The sequence below is a fragment of the Panthera leo genome, chromosome C2 (assembly GCF_018350215.1).
Source record: "Panthera leo isolate Ple1 chromosome C2, P.leo_Ple1_pat1.1, whole genome shotgun sequence".
In the NCBI taxonomy this organism is placed as follows: Eukaryota; Metazoa; Chordata; class Mammalia; order Carnivora; family Felidae; genus Panthera; species Panthera leo.
The window spans coordinates 104,369,744-104,386,939 of NC_056687.1; the positions used below are offsets into that span (position 1 = coordinate 104,369,744).

General features: G+C 36.5%; 1 protein-coding gene across 7 annotated transcripts in view; it reads left to right on the forward strand.

Annotated features, from left to right (window-relative positions):
- The window catches only part of IFT80 (intraflagellar transport 80), a 146,876-nt gene that overhangs the window by 6,207 nt on the left and 123,473 nt on the right, over positions 1-17,196 (forward strand). For 4 of the 7 annotated variants that reach the window (XM_042956126.1, XM_042956128.1, XM_042956123.1 and 1 more), the window contains exons 2-3: positions 9,061-9,143; positions 11,585-11,806. The exons of 2 other annotated variants lie outside the window; for them this stretch is intronic. In XM_042956126.1, coding sequence (XP_042812060.1) covers positions 9,107-9,143; positions 11,585-11,806 — 259 coding nt within the window. In that variant the 5' untranslated portion in view covers positions 9,061-9,106. Of the gene's footprint in view, positions 1-6,521; positions 6,624-9,060; positions 9,144-11,584; positions 11,807-17,196 lie in introns of those variants that run through there. One more of the 7 variants, XM_042956125.1, reaches the window with a different exon arrangement.

A 17,196-nucleotide genomic window follows, 5' to 3' on the forward strand; every position in this document is an offset into this window, starting at 1 on the left:
CTATAAGTTGATAAATTATGCCTTCCCTCTTTCCTGCCTAAAATTTTTCTCATTTTGTTAGTGATTCTACCTCTTAGTTTTAATTCTTAAATCTAATTCTTTTTTTCCATTTTTTGTAAACCATTTAACCATTTTTAAGTGTATAGTTCAGGGGCATTAAGTACATTTATATTATTATACTACTATCACTTCCATCTATCCACAGAACTCTTCTCATCTTGCAGAACTGAAACTCTGTACCCATTAAATAATAACTTCTCATTCTTCTTCTCCCCTGCCCCCAGCCCCTGGCAACCACCACTCTACTTTCTGTCCCTATGAATTTGACTACTCTAGGTACTTCATGTAAGTGGAACATATATTATCTGTTCTTTTGTGACTGGATTATTTCAATTAGCACAATGTTAAGTCTAATTCTTAACATTAATTCTTAGTTCTAGTTTCTTGGTTCTAACCCTGTTTCACATTATAAGTACATATATCCACAACATGAGTGTGTGATTTGTCATAAACATTTACATTTCATTTTTGATAGAACTATACAGAGTTCTGTAATAAACAGGCTTATGTAGTTGCATAGATATCTTGGTGTACATTTGTATGTATATGATAAATTCCTGTGACTAGGAATTATTCCTGAGGCAGATTCCTTATATGATACTTCCATTGAATCAGTAGCTTCTAACCCAAAATAAAGCACAGATGTGTCAGATTGGCGGAGTCTGGGCTACTTGCCTGTGTCCTAGCTGTAAGGAAGGCTAGAGAGGTAATAATTTTTTTTTTATAATGGGGAAAAGACTCATAGCAGTCAAAGGTTTTGGAGTGGAGAGCAAAAGAATGAATGACCATTAGCACTAATTTACCTGCCCTTCAGTAATGTATGGGAGTATTTGTTTCTCCATACACCAGCACTGGATTCTGGGTATTTTGCACTTGACCACTCTGATAACAGAAATATGGTATCTAGTTGTTTTAGTTTTCATTTCTTTAATTATAACTGAGGCTTGTTTCATGTTTTTGATTGCCTTCTGATGGTCTGTATATATATTTCTGTGAACTGTTCATTTATGTGTTTATCAGTGTCCATGATCAAATGACTTCATGGGGGACCATGCTGTCTTAGTTATCCTCTACTTCTGTTGTATTTCCAATCTTTCTCTCTCCACTGGTACTTCCTCCTTTGCTCCCAAACATACTGAGGTCTATCCTAGTTTAAAAGGCCTTTATAGCTACTATTCTGTTTCTTCCTTTAGCCTCTACACTTAAATATCATTATATGTACACTCATATACCTTTAACTTCTACACTTATGAGCTATGCTTGCTGATTCCATTTTATTGTATGCAAGGATGGTTTTAGTTGCAGAGGATATAGGAATGAACTAAATACAAAAATTCTTACACTTAAGGAGCTTACATTTTAGAAGGGGAAACGGTAAGTAAAATGCATAATATGGCAAATGGCCTTAAATAGGGTATACAGAGAAGGCTTTACTGAGGTGACTTTGGGGGAAAGATGTAAATGAGGGTAGAGGAGTAAACCACGCAGCTATGGGGGAGGGGCAGGGATTTCAGACAAAGAATACAAGTACAAAGGTCCCAAGGCAGGAGCATGCTTAGTATGTTAGAAGAAAAATAGAGGTTCATGTGGTTGGAGCAATTTGAGTGAAAAGAGTGAGGAAACAGGTGAGGTCAGAGAAATAATGGGTACATTAGGGCTCTCCAGAGAAAGAAGAGTTGATGTTGTAGTCTTGAGTCCAAAGGCTGGAAACTCAGACAAACGTTCTGTGTTGCAGTCTGGAGGCAGAATTCCTTCTTTAGCAAACTATGGTCTTTGCTCATAAGGCCTTCAACTGATTAGATGGAGCCCACTCACAGTATGCAGGGTAATCTGCTTTACTGTAAGTTGACTGATGTAACTGGTAAACACTTCTAAAAAATACATTTACAGCAACATTTAGACTAGCATTTGCCCAAATAGCTGGGCACTATTGTGTAGCCAGGTTGACACATAAAATTAACCATTAGAGGAATTAGATTAATAAAAGCATTGAACACCATTGTAAGAACTTTGTTTTAACTCTGAGTAAGATAGGAAGCCATTAGAGTATTTTCAGCAGAGAAATGCCATGATCTATTTTAAAGCAGTCACTTTGGCTGCCATGGTGAGTACAGATCATGAGGGGTTAGAGGCCAACTAGGAGGTTATTATAATTCAGGTTAACAAATGGTAGCACCTTGAACTCGAGTCATAGCATTGGGAGTGGTGAAAATCAGATATTCTGAAGACAAAGTGTAAAAGTTTTCACTTTTAAAAATTGGATTTGGATGTAAGAGTCAGTGGTAATTCTAAAGTTTTTGGCCTGTGCAAGTGGAAGAAAGGAATTACCATTTACTGAGATGGGTAAGGCTGTGGAAGGAGTGAAGTTGGAGGAAAGATCAGGAGTTTTATTTGGATCCCAAGTTTGAGATGTCTGTTAGACATTCAGATAAGTTGTCAAATAATCAGTTAGATATAAAAGTCAGGTTCAGTGGAGAGGTCTGAACTGGAGATAAGAAATTGTAAGTTTTCACTATGTAGTCAATATATTTGACTTTGTAGGAAGCCATGAAACTAGGTGATATCACCATGGTGATGAGTGTAGTTATAGAGGAGGTACAGAGACTGAGCCCACAGTTTAAGGTTGGGAAAATTAGGAGAAAAGGCTGGTGAAATTTATTTACTCTATAATTCTGCAATTCCTTTCCTTCCCTAAACTGCCCATGGAAGTAGATCCTAACAGATTGAAAAGGAATCCCACAGAGTTCCATGTGCTCTTAGGAAGGTTGCTTCTTCCTCCCTTACAAAATGCTGCATCAAACTACAAGCTACCTAAGAGGCCAGTTCCAGAAAGAAGGCAACAATTTAAATTGCCTATCCACCTTCCCTTGAAAGACCATTGGAACTATTCCAGCATACCTTACATCCGTGTATACATCAGTCTCCACATTTATGACTCTTAATTCCCTGTGTTAGTTCATTATTAGGTTTAGCCATTGATGGTGGTAACTTACACGTGGTAAAACTTTATTCTCTATCTGCGAATAGGTGATACAAGGCTGATAAGACTCTCCACAAGGGCAAGAATCTTGGTTCCTTCTATCTTGTTGCTGCTTTGAGATACATGGCCTTGATAACATGGCTTGAGAGTATTACTCTTTTTATTTTTTTAATGTCTTTATTTTTGATGGGTGCCTGGGTGGCTCAGTTGGTTAAGCATTGGGCTCTTGGTTTTGGCTCAGGTTGTGATCTCATGGCTCATGAGATGAGCCATGTGTGGGGCTCCATGCTGACAGTGTGGAGCCTGCTTGGGATTCTCTCTCCCTCTCTCTCTGCTTCTCCCCTCTTCTCGCTCTCTCTCTCAAAATAAACTATTGTTTATTTATTTATTTTGAGAGAGAGAGCACACGTGAGGACAGGGTAGAGGCAGAAAGAGAGGGAGACAGAAGGTTCAAAGCAGGCTCTGCGCTGACAGCAGAGAGCCTGATGCAGGGCTCAAACCCACAAACCGTGAGATCATGACCTGAGGTGAAGTCAGACGCTCAACTAACTGAGCCACCCAGGCGCCCCAGGAGTATTACTTTTATTTTCCAATTTTTTTTTAAATGTTTTTTTAATGTTTATTTATTTTTGAGAGAGAGAGAAAGAGAGATAGAGAGAGTAGGGGAGGGGCAGAGAGAGATGAAGATACAGAATCCCAAGCAGGCTCCAGGCTCTGAGCTGTCAGCCCAGAGTCAGACGCAGGGCTTGAACTCACGAGCTGCAAGATCACAACCTGAGCTGAAGTCGGACACTTAACCAACTGAGCCACCCATGCACCCCTTATTTTCCAAGTTTTTATTTGTCAGTTATATTGTGATTTATAAAATTTTTATAAGAGTTAATAAAATGGCTTCCTTAAGTAACTCATTTACTTTTCATACTGCTGCTGTGGCTAACCACAACTGTTGAGCATTGTTATCTAACCCCCCAGAGTGTAAATCCCAGATTGGGACACTAAGTTGATGATGCTGTAGTATCTCCATGTGGGTTTCAGAATTGTTAATGCCCTATGTGGCCACACTAGTTTTGAGGGCACCTAGGAAACATAGTTTTACTCTAGGTAGCAAGGTGTACAGTAAAAATTCAGATTCTACTACCACAGAAGCAGGGATGAGTGAATATTGGAGGGGCAGCCGGCCATTTCTACCATTTCCCACCATCTGTCCCAAACTCTTAGTTCCTCCCCATCTAAAACTCTACCTTTTTGAACTCACGGTGTGTCATTGGCCAAATCTGCATCCTCAACTTTTACTCTGAATGATTGCTTTACCTTGTTAGTCTAACCTAAATCTGGTTAAATCTAAGGAAATCTCCTTAAATCTAAGGAAACTGCTTTCCCCCTGGCCTCATCAAGTGGAGGCTGTTTTGCCTCCCAGAATCCTATATGTCAAAGGGCCTTGTTCTTCACTGATGTATCTGGACAATTGAGTCTCTTTCTCTTCCTCTTTAAAATTCCCTAGTCCCTTTAAAAGGAGTCCTACCAGATTAAACCATTCTTTATCCTGTCTTTTTGTAGTCAGCTGTAGGTCTCTTTTCTATTTTTCCTCATTCAATGAATATTTTAGCACCTGGCTAGCTGTCTTTATCCCCCACCACTATTATTATCATTATTCTCAGTGATTTAACATCCACAAATAAATCCATTCCTTTCCCTGGCCTCTTGGTTCCTTGATCTCATACACCCACTTTGACAGTCTTAACCTACCTTATCATTACCAATATCTACATTCTCTCCCCAAATCTGTTTTAAGCATCCCATTGTCTATGTATCTCCACTTATTTTTCTCTGTTTTACTTCCTCTAGAATCTTTTTTTAAAAATGTTTATTTATCTTGAGCGGGGAAGGGGCTGAGAGAAAGGGGAGAGAGAGAATCCCAAGCAGGCTGTGTGCTGTCAGCGTAGAGCCTGATGTGGGGCTCTGTCTCATGAACCGTGAGGTCATGGCCTGAGCTGAAGTCAAGATTCTGGCACTTAACCAGAAGATTCTGGCACCCAGGTGCCCCACTTCCTCTTGAATCTTAATGTTGACAATTCTTCAGACTTCCGTAGGACTTCTAGACCATTGAAGCTACCACATTTTTATGTTCTAAGTCTTATCTTACACCGTGGTTTTGAATATGATCTTTGTGCTGATAATCCACAAACTAATATCTCATTGAGATCTCCAGCTCTGACCTCTCTCTTGACTCCAAACTTGGATATCCATTTTCTCCTTGAATTCTCCATTTGGATGTATAATGGACACCTTGAACTTAACAAATTCAAGACAGAATTTTTGATACCCTCCTTCCAACCTGTTTCTCGCTCCATCTTCTTCATCTCAGTAAATGGCAACTACATTCTACCTGTTGAAACCTTAGAGTCATTATTTGGCTCTTCTTTCTCTTAAACCCAATACATCAACAAATCCTGTGGAATTGTCTTTCAAAATATTTTCAGAATGTGCCCACTTCATACCATTTGTGCCATTACTACCCTCCTCATTCAAGCCACTTTGATTTCTCTTGTGGATTAGTGAAATCTTAACTGGCCTCTCTGCTTTCAGTCTTGCTCATCCTTGATCTTTTTTTTTTCATACCATCCATATTGCCACTTTAACAATGTAAGTCAGATCATATCACTTCTTTGCTCATAACCCTCTACTGGCTTCTCCATTCATTCAGAAGAAAAACCAAAGCTTTTATCGTGGTTTTCCAAGCCCTTTCATGATCTGTGTGTCCCTCCTCTTCGTTCCCAATTTCCTGCCACTCCCTTCACTCACTTGTGTCTTAGCCATACTGACTAATACTGGCTGTTGTGATCTGACTTAACCTTAAAAGCATTATGGCTGCTGTACTTAGAAGAATTTGAAGTGGTAAGTGTAGGAGTAGGAAGATTAGTTCTGGGTTTACTGCAGTAATGGATGTAGAAGATGATGGCTTTGGACTATGATGGAGGCACAGAGAAGTGACCAGATTTGGAGTATATTTTGGTAGCTGGACTATCAGGGTTTGCTGGGCATATTTTTTCCTCTTAAGCCCCATGAATGTTGACCCATACTGAACCAAAAGCAATTTATCAATGATCAATGATTTTTAGTAGCAAAGGCATAGTTGTTCCCATCTGCTTCCCATATAAAGTTGCAAAATAAATCAAGTTAGCTATCCTCTAGAGATTTTCTTACAATTATCTCCCCTACCCCAGCCACTCCCTCTCCCCAAATACTATTGACTGGTCAGATCCTTGGTGACCAGAAAAAAAAGCCTCAGTGCAGTCCTCAGACAGCTTTGCACTTCCCCAAATTGGCTATGCTCGAATACTACTTTTCCATTATTCCTCTCTCCAGTCTCACATCACAATGCACATATTATGCAGATGATCTCAGCAGATGATCTCAGCTAAATAGGATGTATGGGGAAAATCTGTCTGAGCAAGGGAGAATCTTCCCAGTGTTAGAATGCCACCCTCTGATTCCTTGGCACCACGTTTCTGAATGGTTGCAGATACCTTTCTTGTAAACACCATACTGCCTTTACTATTTATATGGGATTATAATATCTTTGGTAAGGAATTATTCTTAAGTGTTATGAATTTCAGCAATTTGAGGTATTTTGATGTAGGATACATCATGTCTTTGCTAAAGATCTTTTAAGTGTCTGAGTGTAATTATATATTCAGATTGTATATATATTTTCTTATCTATTGTGTTGTCATTTCCAGAAGCAACTATTTCTCTGCCTTTATTCTTTTAAAATCCTTATAAGCTTGGTGAATTTGAATTATTGTGAAAAAGCAACATTTCGTAAATGTTTTTGCTCGTTTCCCCTGTAATTAGAGAAGTTCTGATGAAAGGGAGGAAGGAGTTTTGAGAAAAGTACAAAAGGTGCTCCTAAGGACCAAAAAGTAAGCTTGGAAGGAATGCCTAGGAGAAAGTGTGTTCTTGCTCTGGCTACTATACACAGATGCATACTTCTGAAGAACAGAAATCTCCCTAGGTGAACTAGCAGGAAGAGAAAGGTTTCTGACCCCAATAGCATATTGGTTGACCATAAAACTTCAGATTTTTTTCTGTGGTTTTTTTTTTTAACAGTCCCTATTGCTACTCTCACCCCGACCTAGTCTAACAAATTTATGAGCAGAGTAAGTGAAAAAGGTGCTCTGAAATACAGCTGTATTTACTACCTTGCTGATCTAAAAGTCTTCTTGGATTTGGGAGAATGAGCAATTATCTAAGGGAGGCCTACTGAATACTTAATCTATACTCAGCACCTCCTTTAATGTACTTAGCAGTAATTTTCTACTTGGTGAAGGGTTGTTGTTTTTTTTCCTTTAAATACACTTTCATTTTTTTTTTTTTCTTTTTAGGTTAGTGATATTACTCAGAATTCTGTCACTATAAATTAGACTCAATTTAGCATTTTCTTAGTTTATACCTTTTGTTTAGTTTTTTTTTTTTTTAATTCCAGTATAGTTAACATACAGTGTTATATTAGTTTCAGGTGTACAGTATAGTGATTCAACAATTCTATACATTACTCAGTGCTCTTCATGGTAAGTGCACTCTTTAATCCCCATCACCTTTTTTACCCATCACCCCTCCCACCTCCCCTCTCATAATCATCAGTTTGTTCTTTATAGTTAAGAGTCTGTTTCTTGGTTTCTCTCCCTCTCTCTCTCTCATTTTTTCCCCTGTGTTTTATTTCCCACGTTCCACATATGAGTAAGATCATATAATATTTGTCTTCCTCTGACCAACTTGTTTTGCTTAGCATTATACTTTCAAGACCCATCCATGTTGCTGCAAATAGCAAGAGTTCATTCTTTTATGACTGAATAGTGTTCCATTATATATACATATATGTCTCACTTCTTTTTTATCCTTTCATCTATCAATGGGCACTTGAGCTCCTAACATAATTTAGCTATTATAAATAATGGTGCAATAAGCATAGGAGTACATATATCCTTTCAAATTAGTGTTTTTGTGTTTTTTGGGTAAATACCCAGTAGTGCGATTACTGGATTATAGGGTAATTCTTTTTTTAATTTTTTGAGGAAGCTCCATTTGATTTATATTGTTTGATGACATGGTTATTTGGGGGAGTATTACTCTTCTTTTTCCATATTTTTATTTGGCAATTATATTGTGTTTTTTATGTAACTTTTATAAGAGATTTATTACCTCTTCCTTAAATAACTCACTTATTTTTCACATTGCCACCATGGCAACCATAACTATTGGGCAGCGTATCTACCTCCAGTAGAATGTACACCTCAGATTGCGGTGCCTGGGTGGCTAAGTTGGTTAAGCTTCTGACTCTTGATTTCAGCTCAGGTCATGATCTCATGGTTTGTGAATTCGAGCCCCATGTTGGGCTCTGCACTGCCAGTGAGAAGCCTGCCTGGGATTCTGTCTCTCCCTCTCTCTCTGCCCCTCCCCTACTCGTGCTCATGCATGTAGGCATGCGTGTGCGCTCTCTCTCTCTCTCTCTCTCTCAAAATAAGTAAATAAACTAAAAAAAAAAAAAAAGAATGTGCACTCAGATTAGACCACTAGGTTGTTAATGTCATAATATTTCCATGTGGGGTCCATTAAAATTAAGGCCTTGATCCCTTGATCTGACCTTGGAAATTTATTCTAATGTATAAACCATTCAATAGGACCAATATTGATCTGCCATTAAGGGGTTTCCAGTTTACAGAGTCCTTTGATTTGGCCCCAGGACAGCATTTGGAAATTATTTACCTGGTCAGATTTAGTATGTTCAGGCAGGTTGTAGAGGACCTCTGGAGTCCAACCCAAGGCTTCCAGTCACTCCTTGGCAGGACTAGCACACTGACTAGTTTCTTCCTCTTTCCGTGTATTTGATGCCAGCGGTATTAAAGGTGTTTCAGTGTCCTTGGAGTGCTAATATGTTTTGTTTGCTTTTATTTTTTTGTGTACATGTGTTTGTTTTTAATGCAGATTTTATATTTTCCCTTTAACTTTTATTTTTACAGTGAATGCAATCAAGTGGCATTTTAAAATTCTGCTGAAAGTGGAGACATGAGACTGAAGATATCTCTTTTAAAAGAACCAAAACATATCCTTTTGATACTTACAAACCTTATTGTGATCATCTTACTAGAGTATTGTTAAAAGTTTTTTTTTTCTATTTTATATTCTAAAGAGTAGATTTTTAAAAATTCTTTTTAATGGCAATTTAGCTACATTGTTTTTCCAATATTTGAGATCATGTTTTGCAGGTAATTTTCCAAAGCAAACTATTTGCTCTAAATCTTACTTTCAAATTCTTATTGACATTTTTCTTACCCTACTTAAGTACTAAGCTTAAGTACATAAAACACAGTTTTTGTTTAGTCTAGTAGGATCTTGAAGAGCAGCTTTTTCAAAAACCAAATAATTTCTTTGCTAGTGTGATCTCGTATGTTTTCATTGAGCTCTGCTCTGTTTCTTCATACTCATGATAAAGTGGAGGATAAGCTGGGGAAATCTGAGCAGTCAGACCTTTATTATTTCATGTGGGAAGGTAGCAATTATAAATATTTTCTCAAATGCATGACCCTATATTTTGTTAGTAAGAATACCTAAAAATGTGTCAAGAAAATATGACAGGCCTCTCTACCTTCATTCTTAGTTATTTATATCAGTGCTTCTATAAGAATCATCTGTAGACTTTATTGCAGGTCTGGGAAGGGACACGTACAGAAATTAGAAAGTAAGAGGTAAGAAATTTTTGTAGCAATTTGACATTATCACAACACCCAAATATAAGATCATTTTTCTAATAATTCATTTATGTTTTATCTTACAAAATGTTTTACAATATATTTGAAATAGAGAAAAATGTGGTCCTTCATCAGAGATAGCAAAGGACTGTTTGGACATTTGATCAAACTTTAAAAATTTATATTATCTTATTTTACCTTTAGAGTGAAGATATAATTCCCTTTGTTTTTCCTTAAATCATGTTTACTGTCTTTTCAAAATGTGCCTTCAGGAGTTTATGCTTTATACAATTTTACAGATTTTTGACTGTGTCCATTGTTTGCTTTTACCTTTTCAAGTTGAAGAATGATGACAGTTTCTAAACTTTCTGAATCTGTTAGTCCCCTCATTTCTCCCATACTCTTGAAGATACATCACACATGTCTGACATGTACTCACATCACTTTATATAAGGGTAAACTTAATGTTTTTTTGTTTTGGAATGGGTGTGTTGTGTGTGTGTGTGTGTGTGTGCGTGCACACACACACATATATGTGTATTTTCTTCCTTTCTTGGTTTTACCTGACATTGTTTAGGCTATAGCAGTTGTATTGGAGCACTTTTTTCAGTAATGATCTAGTGATATTCAGGTCCTTTTATTTAGATTATATTTTGAGTTCTGAATATTACAATGCCACATTATTACCTATTTGTACAAACTGTTAAACTCTTCATATAATTTCTCTTTTACCTTTTTGGTTATTTTCTTAATCTATCATTTTGAAGTATTAAAAAATCTTAGAATATTCCAGAATAATTATAGCACGTTGTCTTTTTTTTTCCATTGGAGCTTATTGATTGCTCAGATAAGCCAATAAAAACCAGTAGTGAGAAGCGATGGAAGTAAAAGGATTATACAATAACAAGAGAAAAAACAACCCAACTAGGAATGATCTGGTAATACAGAAACCCAGATATAAGGAAGACAAAGGTCCCTCGTAAATGATGAGCTGAAATGCCTTCCCTAGATACACAGTTCTGCCAGGGTAAGCAGCTTGTTCTGATGGAGGAAGAGATGGCTAAACTTGAACACCTCAATTTGTAGAAATCCTTGTGATAAATCAGAGACGGAACAAACGGGTTAAATAAGGTGGGAATTTTAGGGTTCATATCTATCTAGTGCTATGCACCATGTAGGTGCAGTAAATTATAATTGAATTGTTTCCTGAATTTAATGTAAAAAAATTTGGTAAGATTTTAGTTTTGGCAGTTAGGCTGTAGGTTTTTTCCTAGGTAAATTGTTATTACAATGTGTAAGTTAAGCAGGTATTTTACTGTTAGATTTCAGTCTTCAACCCTCGATTTTTTAAAACTTATCAAAATAATACATGTTTATTCTAATAAATGATACAGATATATGTAAATTTTAAAATTATAGTTCCCTTTTCTTCTCACCTATCCCCAACTGTTTAGTGTATATCCTTTCATACCTTTTGATCTGTTAGATGTCTTTGTGTATCATTTGGCCTTATTTATGGAATATTTCATACCACAATTTAAAATTTTTCATGTCACCAGATCTTTCTTTTTTTCCTCTTTTGTCATGCGGATTTCTTGCTTTCCATTCTTCTTACAACTGTTGTGGTAGATACTTATTTTCCTTTTTATGGAGAAAATATGAAAGTTATGAAATGAAAATATATAGAGAACCTTGAAACATTTGACCTTATTTTTTCTTATACTCTGCATCTGTGAATTATTTTATTAAGATTTAAGGCTTTTGTGTGTTTTATGTCTCCTTAACATGTTGACACATCAAGAATTAGTCAGCTGTGTGGGCTGGACTACTGCTGAAGAACTGTATTCATGTAGTGATGACCACCAGATAGTGAAGTGGAACTTGTTAACAAGTGAAACAAGTCAGATAGTAAAGCTTCCTGATGATATTTACCCAATAGATCTTCACTGGTTTCCAAAAAGTTTAGGCATAAAGAAGCAAACTCAAGCAGAAAGCTTTGTCCTTACAAGTTCTGATGGTAAGTTTTTGATAAATGTTATACGCTCATCTTTGTATTTAAAAGACATAGTATCTTGGTATGACTTATGCTTTTAGTTGTTTTACAAAGCTGATATTTGTAGATCTGCATACCTTCATTTACACATTTAATCCATATTCTGTGAAGTCATTTGGTTTGTGTATAGGCTATAAAACTATTGTCATGAAAGGAAGTGAATTAAACTGGCATATCCTGGGATTTGATCTGAGCTTTCTTTTGCCTTTACTTTTTCTGTGATCGCACAGAAAATAATTGTTAAACTATTATAAGTTTTGGTTCCTAATTTCTTCAAGTTTAACTTTATGACATAACCACACTAAAAAAACATGGGCACAATGCAACATTTAGTAAGCTATTAAATATTGTCTTTATTTTCTAGTACATGTTAATTTCTACTTAACAGAGTTGGAGATTTATTTAATTTGACTGTAGCTTTATTACTGGTGAGTAAAATGCATGACTTTTCTACTTTTTGAGGGAATGTTTTTATTTTCATAGAAACAACTTGACCTGTTTTTGTCTGTATTACACTTTACCTACTATGTCAATTAAAAATACATTCATCAAAAGTAATGGAAACTTATGTGGCTTACTTATGCACAGATAGAGTTTTTTGGTTCATCTAACTCCAGGGGTAGATCCTCAAGCACAGCTGCATTAGGCCCCTGTTCTTACCATCTCTTGGATGGGCTCTCCCCACAAGGGGAGCATGATGGCAGCCAGCAGCCCAAGGCTCATCCTAGAAAAGAAATGTCAGCAGAGAGGGTGCTGCTTCCTCATTATCTCTTGCAGGCAAGTGCAAACTTGGGTCATGTGCCCATGAAAGAATCACTTTAGTCAAGGGAATGGGATACTGGTTGACTGAATACAACAGGCCCCAGGCCACCACGGAAAGGGAAAGAGAAAGAGAAGAGGGCTTTTGTAACGAGGACAGGAAGGCATGTAATGACAAACGATCACATCAGATTCCACTTCTTTTACAGACACAACTTATGATAGTTTTTTTAACCTTATTTTTTCTGAATGTTGATTAAATGAGATATTGTGTGAAAGTAATTGGCACTTAGAAGATTAATTCTGAACCACAGCTAGAATTTGGCTTACCTCAGATGATAAAATGAAGGGTTGACTTTTTTAAAAAAAACTTTTAATTTTGATATAATTTCACATTTACAGAAAGGTTGTAAGAATTATACACATAACTCCTGCATATCTTTATCCAAATTCATTTATTGTTAACATTTTGTCCCATATACTTTATCATTGGCTCTCTCCCTCTCTTCTCCCCCACCCCCTATGACACTACACACAAACAAACACACACATGTCTTTTTCCTAAGTATTTAAGGTTATTTTATAGACATGCCCTTTTAACCATAAATACTTCAGTGCATTTCCCAAGAATGAGGATTTCCTGTTATATAACCACAATACAGTGATCAAAATCAGGAAATTTAACATTGATGTTAAATTGAATATATAGTTCATATTCAAATTTTAATAATTGTCCTAATAATATCTTTTATAGAAATTTGTTTTCTTTTCTGGTACAGAGTAACACATTGCTTTTGTCATATTTCTTGAACCTCCTTTAATCTAGAGCCTCCTCAGTCTTTTTTATGATCTTGACAGTTTTGAAGAATACAGGCTTGTTATTTTTACAGAGTGTCCCTCAGTTTATGTTTGTCTGATATTTCCTCATAATTAGATTCAGTTTACATATTTCTTAGCAGCAATAATTAGAGTATCAGATTGAGAGATTTGTGATGCTGGTTTGACCCAGCATTATTATTGGTGATGTTAACTTTGATTACTTTGAAAGGTTGTATTCACTAAATCAAGCCACTGTAAAGTTACCGTTTTTCTGTTTTAATAGATAACTTACGAGAGGATACTTTCAGACTACATAAAAGTGTTCTCTTCCTCCTTAAACTTCCTCCCACTATTTAAGCATCTATTGATGATATTTGGCTGAATCATTTATTACTAAGATGGATGCCAAATGGTGATTCTTTTAAAACTTCATAATTCCTTCCATATTGATTAGTTGGTATTCTGCTGCAAGAAGAGCCTCCCCTCTCTCACCTGTGTTTGTTTACTTATGTCAGATTAGACTCATAATCTTATTTATTTCTTGAGTCTCCTGTTGCTATCATTTTTTAAATTTTAATGTGAAAATTGTCCCAGATTTGGCCAGTGGAGACCTATCAGGCCAGCTCCAATGAATTTTGGGGGGGGTTTGGTAATGTTTCCTCATTATTTTTTGAACACTTCTTTGCTGGTACAAAATGTTTCGGGCTCATCTTGTACTTTATCAATCCCAGTCCCCAAACTATCCTTTTCTCCAAGGACGCCTGTTCTTTTCTTGGTGCTTATTGGTATTTAAAAACCAAGGTGAGAGTGCTAGCAAATATTTCAATGGGGTGTGTTTGCTTCAAGGGCCTCTCAGAGAGCTAAGAAATAGGAATATAAATGTATATTAAAAAATGTACATATCTGGGGTGCCTGGGTGGCTCAATCATTTGAGTGTCTGACTCTTGCTTCAGCTCAGGTTTCCTAGGGTTCCCAGCTCAGGTTTCTCAGGGCTGTGGTATTGAGCCCTGCGTAGGGTTCCGCACTGAGCATGGAGCCTGCTTAACATTCTCTCTCTCTCTCTCTCTCTCTCTCTCTCTCTCTCTCTCTCTCTCTCTTCCTCCCTCCTTCCCTCTGCTCCTTTCCCCTCACTGACATGTGCACTCTTTCGCTCTAAAACAAGACAAGACAAAATAAAACAAAAATCTGTACGTATCTATAGCTATTGATTTCTTTCTCCTGCGCTTCTTCCCTTCTTTTTCCTCTTTCCTCTCTGTTTTCTTTCCTTCCCTTTCCTCTGTTCCTTCTTTCCTTCCTTCCTTTCTATACTAAAAATCGTAAGTTCATTCTGATGCCACCAATTCAACACCACAGGGTTAATTCTAGTCTTTCTTTTTTCTATACTTGGAAACAGTGAGGGAGGCTGGCTCCTGTTATTCTCAATATATTTACTCACTTGCTCAATTCTACAATACACAGTAGATTGTTTCAGAATGGCTAATCTATACTACTGCAGAAAACTAGAGTTTAATATTTGTTTACTTTCATTTTTATCTTTATACTGAGTATATAGAGTTAAAGTCCTCTGTTCAAAAGTTACTTGCATTTTCCCTTTGTTTAACTGTTGGTATGTTATTCATTTAGAATATAGTTAAAGTATTATTTGTGTTTGTTTTCCATTTAAAGTTTCCTTTCTCCCCCATCTTTGTTGATTTGATTATTTTTTGGATATGTAAAACATTAATATGCATCATTCCACAAAGACAAAACTATATTTAAGAAATATACTCGGGGCGCCTGGGTGGCTCAGTCGGTTGGGCGTCTGACTTCGGCTCAGGTCACGATCTCGCGGTCCGTGGGTTCGAGCCCCGCGTCGGGCTCTGGGCTGATGGCTCAGAGCCTGGAGCCTGCTTCCGATTCTGTGTCTCCCTCTCTCTCTGCCTCTCCTCCGTTCATGCTCTGTCTCTCTCTGTCTCAAAAATAAATAAAATGTTAAAAAAAAAAAGATATTAAAAAAAAGAAATATACTCAACAATAAATTACCTAAAAAAAAAAAAAAAGAAATATACTCAGAGCAATGTCACTACTCCTCCTCACCCTATCCTATACATCCTGTTTCTGTTTACTCCTTGTAGGTAAACAATTTCTATAGTTCTGGTTTATCCTTCATCCTTCCTGTTTGTCTTCTGGCAAAAGTAAACAGATAGTTCATATTTTCTCCTTTCACCTTTTGTATTACACAGAAGGTAGCATACCATATATTTTCTTTGCATTTTCCCTTTTTTTTTAACTCAATAGTATATTAGGATTGACTTTTATTGGTGAATATGGATAGTAAGTATACTTAGTCTTGATAATTTCTGTTGTCTGAGTGTTTCTCTGAATTTAGATTACTTAATTACACTCAAAGAATAGTTGCTTGGATCTCTATTTCAAATTGGCTTTAATGCTCAACGTCGCTCCTCATCAGGGAAATACAAATCAAAACCACACTCAGATATCACCTCACGCCAGTCAGAGTGGCCAAAATGAACAAATCAGGAGACTATAGATGCTGGAGAGGATGTGGAGTAATGGGAACCCTCTTGCACTGTTGGTGGGAATGCAAATTGGTGCAGCCACTCTGGAAAACAGTGTGGAGGTTCCTCAAAAAATTAAAAATAGACCTACCCTATGACCCAGCAATAGCACTGCTAGGAATTTACCCAAAGGATACAGGAGTACTGATGCATAGGGGCACTTGTACCCCAATGTTTATAGCAGCACTCTCAACAATAGTCAAATTGTGGAAAGAGCCTAAATGTCCATCAACTGATGAATGGATAAAGAAATTGTGGTTTATAAACACAATGGAGTACTATGTGGCAATGAGAAAGAATGAAATACGGCCCTTTGTAGCAACGTGGATGGAACTGGAGAGTGTGATGCTAAGTGAAATAAGCCATGCAGAGAAAGACAGATACCATATGGTTTCACTCTTATGTGGATCCTGAGAAACTTAACAGAAACCCATGGGGGAGGGGAAGAAAAAAAAAAGAGGTTAGAGTGGGAGAGAGCCAAAGCATAAGAGACTGTTAAAAACTGAGAACAAACTGAGGGTTGATGGAGGGTGGGAGGGAGGGGGGGGTGGGTGATGGGTATTGAGGAGGGCACATTTTGGGATAAGCACTGGGTGTTGTATGGAAACCAATTTGACAATAAATTTCATATATTGAAAAAAAATTTTTTTTAAATAAAAAAATTCAAATTGGCTTTAGATAGAACACTTTATGATAGGGAAAAAAATTAAAAATGTAATTTAAAAGATAAATTTGCAAAATTTATTGAAATATATAAATATAACTATATTATGACTTATGAGAAACTAACATTTCATTTTTTTAAGGTTTACTGTATAAAAAAAAACAAGTAACATAACATGCCACAACTAGATGTGGGAAGAAAAGAGAACCAAAGCAGAGTAGTTGAGTATTTTCTTCTAAGCTAGGATGAGGAATATTTGGGATCTTATGAAAGAGAGGGAAAAGTATGGCAGATCAAAGAAAAGAAATAGAAGGATAAGATAGAAAGGATCATCCATAAATGAAAAAGAAATGTTCAAAAAAGAATAAAGTATATGCCAATGGGAGGTGGTCAAGGGGTTTTCTGCCAGATAAACACTTGAGGTCATTTTATATATCAGTGCTATATTCTTTGTTATATGATACTTAAAAAAATATTATTCTGGTTAAAAAACCATATAACGTGAGATGTACCCTGTTAACAAATTTTTAAATATACAGTGTGGTATTGTTAAC